General features: G+C 35.8%; 1 protein-coding gene across 3 annotated transcripts; it reads right to left on the minus strand.

Moving 5' to 3' along the window:
* Positions 1-206: 206 nt before the first annotated feature.
* KLRB1 (killer cell lectin like receptor B1) lies at positions 207-9,669 on the minus strand. 3 transcript variants are annotated; one of them, XM_046012883.1, is made up of 6 exons: positions 9,532-9,669; positions 6,190-6,288; positions 5,426-5,500; positions 4,355-4,509; positions 3,852-3,961; positions 207-359 (listed from the first exon to the last, which is right to left on the minus strand). In XM_046012883.1, exons 1-6 carry the CDS (start codon positions 9,629-9,631, stop codon positions 212-214), a joined length of 687 nt encoding a protein of 228 aa, XP_045868839.1. In that variant the 5' UTR covers positions 9,632-9,669; the 3' UTR covers positions 207-211. The 3 variants fall into 3 exon arrangements, with proteins under 3 accessions (XP_045868839.1, XP_045868841.1, XP_045868840.1); XM_046012885.1 differs by having other exon boundaries at positions 353-438; XM_046012884.1 differs by lacking the exon at positions 207-359 and adding an exon at positions 684-1,187.
* Between the last annotated feature and the right edge of the window lie 571 nt (positions 9,670-10,240).

The following is a 10,240-nucleotide window of genomic DNA, read 5'->3' on the forward strand; positions in this document are numbered from 1 at the left end:
TCCCCATATATTTGTTTCCTCATTCATTTAATGAGCAGATTAGACATGAACTTCTGTAAGATCCACAATAGTTTTAGAATTCTCAGTATTGGTTCACTTTGCATTATTAAATATACATTAGGCCAGTTTAGCTGTCTATATTGCAGAGACATGTAATGGAAATTGCAGAGACATGTAATGGAAAGTAAAGAAATTGAGAGGGAATGTATAGTCAAGACTCAGAACATACTTTATTTCTGACAAGTTTTAGTTCTTTTTGGCAGATCCATCGATTTTCTGTGTCACAGTAGTCAGAAACAATTCCTGTCTGTGAGATGAAAACACAGCTGCTTTCTTGAGTAGAACCAGTAATTTGTAATCTGTGGAGCAAAAGAAAAGCTTCCCTTAGTGTTTGGGATTTTCTCACATAATCAATTCTCTTCATGTAGCCAGTGTCTCCTGTAAATTTCAGGAAACAATGGGATGCTAAATTATTAAGTATAGCATAAGTACACAGTCACAAATATAATGGTATAAAATTTTTCAAAAAATATTTTATTTATTTATTTACTTAGAGCACAAATAGGGGGAGGAGCAGAGGGATAGGGAGAGAAACTCTCAAGCAAACTCTGTGCTGAGTGGGGAGCCTGATGTGGGACTCAACTCTGGGCTGGACATGGGGCTCAATTCCATGACCCTGAGATCTGAGCCACTGAGGCAACCTGAAATAAACCTTTAATTTAAAGCTCTATCAATCTTTGGAACTTTCAGGTTCATCTTCACTGGAAAAGCATCTCCTCTAACAAGAAGCTTCATAATAACATATACAAAGAAGACCAGCTTTGGAAACTGGGATTCTCTTCTTATTCTTATTCTATCATTAACATATCATGTGAAATTTTCTTTATTGAACTTCAATTTTCTTAAATATACGGGACATAACCACTAATATTTGGGGGAGACATTGAGATGGCACATGTGAAAGTCTGACAATGCTTAAATGAAGTACGTGTTCAATAAATGTATTAAGTACGCAGTAAGTGAGGAACATACAGGGTCTACAGTCTATGGACGCAGCTAGCAAAAGACGCTTTCTTTGTGTGGCATGTGGTGAAGTTTCCTTTTTTTCCCCATTCCAGACAGAGGTTGGTGGGTGTCTGCTTCAATATGCCATTAGTTCCAACAAGCAGGAGGTTTGGGGTTGACTGCTGGTGAGGGTGAGAGAGTAGAATCAACAATGGAATAGGCAGCATTAGGGTCAGGTGCCAGGAATGGGGTGAGTTCAAGACTCAAGTATGTGTTTCAAACCAAGTGGAATGGTGGCTGTGGACAGGGTTCTGTCACAGATTTTCTTTGTTACTTCATTGCATTTCTTCATGTGGTTCCTGAGTGGCCAATCTGATTCTTCTCTAGTGTCTGACACTTGTCAAATTATGAACTTCTTTCAACGGGGCTTTTGCCGAAGTCCACCATGTTTTATCTCTTCTATCCTTTGATCCCTTCTTCAGCTTTCAATATATCTTTTTTAATGCTCAGATCACCAGACCAATGACTGTCTTTCCAAAAGTCTATCAATGGCTTTCCAAGCTTTCCTTGACCGGATTTCAGATTGGTTCTCTAAACTTATCTCATTTAATCCCTAAACAGTCCTGTGAAAAAAATTATCATCACCCTCTATTTTTCTCTGTACCAGCAAGCCAGGCTGACAGTTAAAATGAAGGCAGAATCTGATGCCTTTTCTACTATAACCTGATACCTTCTACATTTATCTGATCACTGCCATCTTACTCAAAGCATCATTTTTATTCCAGAGTAAAATGGAATGTTCAGCTGAATATAATTCATCAACTTGACCTATATTTCTGCTCAGAGACACTTCAGTGTGTTTTCCAATTTAATTATGAACCTCAGTAAAATAAGTACACATACGTTAAATCGAATCAACCAAAATGAACCTTTACTGTATGTCTGAAAAATTAAAAGTAAGTCAATATCAAAACTTCATTTATATGTAAAGTATAGGATATAATACCCAGAAAGCATATAAAAATATGAGGACAGATTTTTATGTGTGTTTCTGTGCTCTGTGTGTGTGGTATATGTGTGGAATACATGTGGTGTATATATGTGTTGTGTATGTGTAGTGCGTATGTTTTGTGTGTGGTGTGTGTGGTATATGTGTGATGTGTGTTTGGTGTATGTGGGTGTTGTTTTTGGCATGTTTTGCTGTGTGTGTTTGTGGTGTACATGAGGTGTAAGGATAGATTTTATTTAACAGAATGAGTATGCTCACCTTTTCAGGACACTTACTTTATTTATTTATTTTAGATTTATTTATTTTAGAGAGAGAGAGAGAGCACACAGGGGGAGACACAGAGGGAGAGAGAATCCCATGCAGACTCTGCTGAGCACAGAGCCCAACACGAGGGTCCGTCCCGGGACCCTGGAATCATGACCTGAGCTGAAACCAAGAGTCAGACGCTTAACCAAGTGCACCTCTCAGAACACTTACTTTAAAGTAATATTTTAAAGAATCATATTTTAAAAAATAGTTTAGAACATGGGTCAAACAATATGAAAATGTTCTAATGCAGTTAGCATTTTTTCAATGTTTAACACTTTCCATATAATCACTACAGTTTAGATAAACTTGAACATGGTCCTGTGTTTTAAATTTCATGTTTTTTCTTCATGTTCCTCATGTTTTTTGAACAGTAAAAAAATTTTAACTATAATTTATGCAAATTTGATTGAATCAGACTCAAAAAATATGACATAATATCTCTTCTGAAAAATTTATCAAAAAGTTATTTTTTTAAGATTTTATTTATTTATTGGACAGAGAGAGAGATCACAAGTAGACAGAGAGGCAGGCAGAGAGAGAGAGAGAAGGAAACCCCCTGACATGGGACTCAATCCCAGGACCCTGAGCCGAAGGCAGAGGCTTTAACCACTGAGCCACCCAGGCACCCTATCAAAAAGTTCTTTTCAGAAACATTATTGAATTCCTACATGCTTTTGCTTCTGATGAAAAAAAAAATACTCTTCCCTTGTCGTACAATTAAACACGAATTCTGTTAAAATATGTAATTTACCTGTGCAGCATCAATCCATATTAATCAAGCCATATTAATCCCATTAATCAAGCCATATTAATCCCATTTCCTCAAATAACTGTCTCCTTTACACCGCTAGTTAAAATACACAGCTGACCCTCAAACATGGGTTTGGACTACACACTTTCATGCATTTCTTTTTGGATAAATAGGTACATTTTTCACTTTTATGCATTTCTTTTTGGATAAATAGAATATACTACTGTAAATGTCATTTCTGTTCTTATGATTTTTAAATAACATTTTATTTTCTCCATCTTGTTGTAAGAATACAATATAGAATACATATAGCATATAAAATATGTGTTAATCACTAAGCTTTTGGTGTGTCTGGGATCTGCACTCTGATATTTACTTTTTTTTCCCTCTTCTATTCACTGTTTCACGGCTGATTGTGACCAACCAAGGCATGTTGTCCCAGAACTTGAAAAACACTACTTAAAAATTTTTCCATGCTAAAAGCTACCAGCTAGAGATGTTTAATTTCATGTGCCCCTCCCTCCAAAATTAGTCTGTTCCTTGTCTCCTCTAAAACCCCTTTGCAGGTAAAAATAGATATTGCTATGATGTCTTTTCACATATGGAAATTTTCAACCAACCAACTTCAACATCATTCATCTTAGTCTATTCTGAACCTTTTGAAAATTTCTAAACTAAATTAAAACCACAAAACTCAATCTTCCATAACAGTATTACTATCGTGAAATATAAACCTGATATAGAGTGAATATTCAAATTAGCTGGTCTAATACTCACACATTTGAATTTAAAAATGAGCCATTTATCCACTTCCATTTCTTTTCTGATAATGTTAATCCAATCCAGAATAGCATTCCCTTTTCATTTATCCAGTTTTGTATGAGTTTCTACCAATGAAATGAAAAAAAAAAAAACACAAAAAAACCAAAGGTTGAAGATTGAATCGGCATTAGCTATTCATGGTTTGCATTTTTCTACTCGTTCTCTAAACCAGAGTTCAAGTGTACCTAGTCTATGGTACCTTTCCTAACTCCGCATCAGAGTTAATTATTCTTTCTTTGTGATATTATTATGTCTACATTTATACTCATATTGTTGCATGCATCAAATTATATTCAGTTATTTACTTACACCTGTGTATAGTCTCTCAGACTGTGAGCTTCTTGAAGTCAAAGTTGCTACTTCTATCTGCATAGAATGTTTGGGCTTAAGCCAGAAGATCTTGGTATGGTCAGAAAAAAGTGCTGAGTTTTACTAAGGTATCTTATTTAATTATTTACCAATTCTTCCTGATCTTGAATAAGCAGCAAACTGGATTCTTTTCTGGAACAATCAGTCAGACTGTCTTTCCAAGTGTTGGGAGCACGGGAAAGAAACAAGCATTTTTCTCGGAGTAGATGCCAGTCTCCTGGGCACTTTAACAGATTTGGTTTCTCTGAGGTAAACAGAAAGAAGAAATAAGTAAGTGTTATATTTCCATCCTGTCTCCACCCACCACGACTAATCACACATGCACATTGTAAATGCACAGAAGTCTCTGATTCTCACTGTGAGAACAACAAATGAATCTATTATAATTTGAGGTTTTTGAGACTTACTGTTCATTCTGTTATCAAGAAGTGGAAATTCACGACCATGAACTATATTGAGCATAAATGGAATTATAGTTATATTGAGCATCAATGGAATCATAGAATATTAGAATAGGGAAAGGCCATCAATGTCATTTAAGCAGCCACATCCTACTTTTTAACGCACTAACAGAATAATTTAAGTCCACATAATCAGATGGTGGTAGAAGTCAAAACTATTCCTGAGTTTCCTGTAATAATAATTCCTACTCATCACTAGGGCTGATACCAATATGTAGTTTTCCAAAAAATGTTTATTTTAAACAACATGTAAACTGCAAGGTAGATAATAATTGATTTCACTAAATTAAAGACAAATTATATGGAAAATTTCTTATTGCCAAATTATCTATTTGCAAACTTCAGTCCAAAAAGGACAATAGTTAACTTTCTGACATGCTCATTAAGATCATCAAATATTTCACGTGAGCCCATAGTTTACTTTTTAATGTGTTATTTGACCATTAATTATTGAATATTCTAGCAGCAACTTCTCATGAGGGGGCATGAGCTGGTGATTAAGGTCATAGACTTTGATGTCTGGCCACAGGTGTAATTTCTGTTGTCATCTTTTAGTAGGTGACTAAACAATTTGCTTATCCTTTCCATTTCTCAGTTTTGTCAAACATAAAATGAGAAAGATAATGCCATCTTAATGTAAGGTTTGGTATCTGTCAAATATGGGCTATTATTTTTAGGAAGTTCGAGCTACCAAATTACCTTTTGTTTCATTTCTGTTCTCTTGAATATCCACTTGGCTTTCTTCTATTGATGAGTTTCGTCTTAAGAATATCACTAATAAGTAAGGAGAAACCATTAAGAAGATTAAATGCTGAATGTGGTAAAATGGATATGTTCTATTGATCACGTTAGGAGACTGTATTATCTTAACAAGGCTGAATGTTGATGGAAGATAAAGCGATAGTAATGTCGTAGCAAAGGGTCTAGAACACAACATATGTGTTAGAACACAGCATACATACACACACAAACAAACACACAAGAAAACACATGGAACAGTGAACTCACACAGACACTGACTTACCTGCTATCTACTCTTAAGTTGTTTATACTCCTGACCAAGCTTTTTTAATCTTCAAAATGAATATAATCATGCCTACCCCATGGGAGAGATTGCCTAGTACATTCTGGAATTTAGTAGCACTTAAAAAACTGTAAATAGGGGAAATTTTTATTTTTCTTTGTCATTGTCATGTTTTTATTACAATTGTGATCATTTTCAGGTTTTGGGAGCCCATCTGAAATACCCCATGAAGATGATCAGAACAATTAGGAAGAGAAATGTGAAAGGCTGAAGTTTGCAGAGAAGGTTTGGGCTGAGCATTGTGTAAAACATTGTTTTGTAATTGTTTTTATTTATTAGTCTTTCACTAAGTTTGAGGTGGCCAAATGATGTTGATACTCTAGTATTTGTGATAGAAATAATATAAGTATTCTGAAGCAAATGATCTTGAATCACTTACCTGAAACACTCAACCCAATCACAGTCAAAGTAAGAACAATAACCGCAGTACAACCAAGTTTCAGAGCAAATTGATGCCAAGATGAACCTTGACCGATGTCTGAGAAGTTAAGAAAATACACTCAGTTAACCCAGTTGAATACACCTGGTACAAAAAGCAAGGGCGTTTTGGATTACATGTAGGCAGATTCAGGTTGGGAGCTGGGAGCAGGGAAGAATGTTTATCAGCCATATTAGGGTCCCAGGAGGTGGATTCTCAGTCAGATCCAGCTGAGAGTTTGCTCATTGATAAAACAGAAATATTTATGCTTGTCTTATGTACAAATGATCACTGTAATAATCAGGTGGGATAGATGTGGAAAAGTTTTGAAAATTGCCAAGCGCTGTGTGAAAATGAAGCACATACCCTATTGTAGGGAGTAAGTTAAAGGATTTTGTTTAAAAAGGATGGCTTTCATCCGGTCAAGGTATTTTAGAAAGAGCTCCACTGAGGCTCTATTTTGTGTTAAGCACTATTTTAGGCTCCGGTGATATACAACAATTCTGTTCTTGGACATGGATTCCTCTACTTTATTGTTGTCTAAAACATTTATCTCCAACTTGATTCAGATGCATGACATTAAGGACATGTTATGTGAAGCTGCATATTATTTTCAGTATTTCAATGAATGTAACATAGCACAAACTTATGTCTACAACATTGCATATTCTAACAAAATATCAAACACATTTGTATTTCTCTGTAATCATATCATTTGTAATATATTGTATATCTCATGTTCATCAGAAATTGTGATTGAATTAATTAATGAAATGGGAACCTAAATTAATCATAACTTTATCAATGTATTTTGGTTTTCAGCATCTTTATTTGTTTAATTTTAAAAAAGATTTTATTTATTTACTTGACAGAAAGAGAGCACAAGCAAGGGGAACGGCAGGCAGAGGGAGAAGCAGGCTTCCTGATGGGGTAGCTTGATCTCAGGACCCTGGGATCATGACCTGAGCCAAAGGCAGATGCTTAACCAATGGAGCCACCCGGGCATCCTGGTTCTAGACATCTTTAAAATTTTGGATTTCATAGAGAAAAATAACGAGAGTAATTTTCTAATAAAAATATTTATCCCACAGTTCTTTCAGGTCTTGACTTCAGGGTCATCTCACCATCACCTTCTGTAAATATTCCATTTGATACATTCCCCTCCCCCAAAACCAAATTCCACTTCTATTTTTTATTTTCTTCAATTGCACTTAATATCACATGAACTTTTTCCACATACTTAGTTCTTTGTTTATCTGTGTTTATAGTAGTATAATATAAATGTAATAAAGGAAAATATTTTTCTCTGTTTTGTTTACTGCTGTACTCAGCACCAGTATCATGCCTGGCACATAGGAAGTGCTTATTTTTGAATGAATGAATAACTTCTAGAGGAATTTTGCCAACACCTTACATATTTTTCTAAGGGACCAAACCCCTTGGCTGTGACAAAATAGGTCAATGCTCACATCCCTGTCTGGTTTTACTGACTCCTTTGGTTGTGCTCACTATTTTACAGTAACCACAGCCTGAAAATTTTGGCCATGAAGCTCAGTAGTGGTTTCACAATAAATGTAGTATCAGGTCAATGGTTTTTAATGACACATTTTGTTTATTCTACTTTTTTTAGGTTAGCTTTCAGGATGATACTTTGTAGGATAAAAATATAATCAGACTAGACAAATTTTCTGGGCCCACTGATTTGGGGTCATAGAGTAGCTTTTGAAAAAAATCTCCCTGCCTCTTTTCTCTTCCTTTTTTCTGACATTCCCTTTCAACACGATCTTCCTTTCTCCCCACTTTTGCTAGATCTAAATAGGGTAAAAGAGCTCCTACTCTGTCCCATAAAAAAATAACTGTGGCTAAACCAAACCCCAACTGTAGTTATCAAAATCGTTCAATTTCCCTTAACCACTATGTGAACAGTATAGTGAAACTTATTTAGTAACCCCTAAACCTTTTTTCCCAATTTAGAACATTGATAATTTAATAGTTGCAAACCTATACCAAATCATCCTAAAAGGATATAGCCCACATGCTTAGCACAACATGAAATGAATATCAGGTTAAATAAAAATCCCAATATTACATTTGGTTAGATTTCAGAAAGTCATGATAATTTCATATGTATTTTCAGCCTAGTTCCTAGTCTTTTTTCACCCATGTCCAGATCATGGCATCCCTCACCTATTACTTCACATTATACTTCCCCATCCCCCCCCCCCCCCCCCCCCCCCGCCACGGAAAAGTGCTGATTTCAACAAGTATCAAATAGGCTCGTTAGTTAATGATATTCTCCAGTGTCTCATGGCTTATTTCCTTCTAAACTGTAATACTTTTTTTAAAAGATTTTGTTTTTTTATCTGTCAGAGAGAGAGCACACAAGCAGTGGAAGCGGCAGGCAGAGCAGGCAGAGGGAGAAGCAGGTTTGCTGCCAATCAAGGAGCTTGATGCGGGACTTGATTCCAGGACCCTGGAATCATGAACTGAACGGAAGGCAGTGGCTTAACTGACTGAGCCACCCAGGCACCCCTAAACTGTAATACTTTTCCAGTATCAAGTTTCAAAGTCAGAAACTATCACATTATAATTTTATTGAAGTCTTTGATCTTGAATATGATTTTCTTCCAGAAAATTTCTCCCCGTTTCTCTTTGGAGAGGGAAGGATATTAATCATTAAGCTTATACTTTACATTGTGAAAAAATACTATAGAAGTGAATTCATTGGAACTTAATCTTAGTATTTTGTGGAAGGATTTGGAATAATGTAGGTTGCCATTAGAGCAAGGTAGTAATGTGTCTATAAAAATATTACTTTGTTTATATGTGTAAAATATTTCTTCCTGGTTTTTAAGGCTTAGTAATAGAAGTGATGTTCTATTTTCACACTAGTGTCTTAAAAAAAAAGATTTATTTATTTATTTATTTATTTGACAGAGAGAGAGAGAATGAGTGAGAACAAGCAGGGGGACTGGAAGAAGCAGGTTCCCCACTGAGCAGCCTCCTTGATGGTGGGTTCGATCCCAGGACCTTAAGATCGTGACAGAAGCTGAAGGCAGACACTTAACTGACTGAGCCACCCACATGCCCCCACACTAATATCTTGATAAAAAATGTTATCTATAAGGTCTGTGCTTTTCTGCATAGCTATTGTTACTTACAGACAAACTGTGCTGCACCACCAGAACATAAATATAGGACTGCTGCTCATCCTCTGAGCAGTGATTTAAAATCCTAAATACAAGAAGAAATTGTAACTATGGAAGATAAACAAATGCCAAAAGGAAAATTAAAGGTACCTACCTTGAGGAAGAGATGGTGGTGATGAACTTGTAAAGCAAGAACCCCTGGGTAAGCTTAAGTCAGCATATACCACTTGTCCATCCATTGCAAACGGGGGCATATGGCACTGAACTTGTGTGTAAGGGCAGACTCCAAGTTCTGTTAGCCAAGATCAGCAAAAGGAAGTGCCCAGTCTGAAATGCTTTGTTGTCTCTCTTGTATCCCCTCCCACCCACACTTTTAGCTGTGGGTTTTCTCCGTAAATTAGTGAGACAATCCACTTACTGGGTGTCCAATATACTTAGATATGTAATATCTACCTTGCTTAATTACCTGCTCTGTTTGACAAAATTTGGGCAAAAATTTTGTCATTATCTTTCTAACTGTTCCTTTTGAGTATCTTTCTCAGGGTCAGAACCAGGACGAGGCAAACGAGACATTCATCTAGAGTGCACATTTAAGGGACTCTCCAAAAAGACTCAGTAATCAAGAGAAATAATAGTTAATTCAATGGTGCAAAAAATAAACATTTATGCAAAAAGTGGCAGGATGCCTTTTAAAAGCTCTAAATTCTTCCTGAAATATTTGTGTTCCAAATAAAGTTGCAAACTATGGAAAAGGGCATCTAAATGTGGAAACAGCCACTTATAAGATAATAAAAAAAAGGATCTATAAACCACTCTTAGCTTAGTTCTAAAGGCACTCGTGAGTATAACAAAGTTTCTATGTA

Source organism: Meles meles, chromosome 7, assembly GCF_922984935.1.
Source record: "Meles meles chromosome 7, mMelMel3.1 paternal haplotype, whole genome shotgun sequence".
NCBI lineage: Eukaryota > Metazoa > Chordata > Mammalia > Carnivora > Mustelidae > Meles > Meles meles.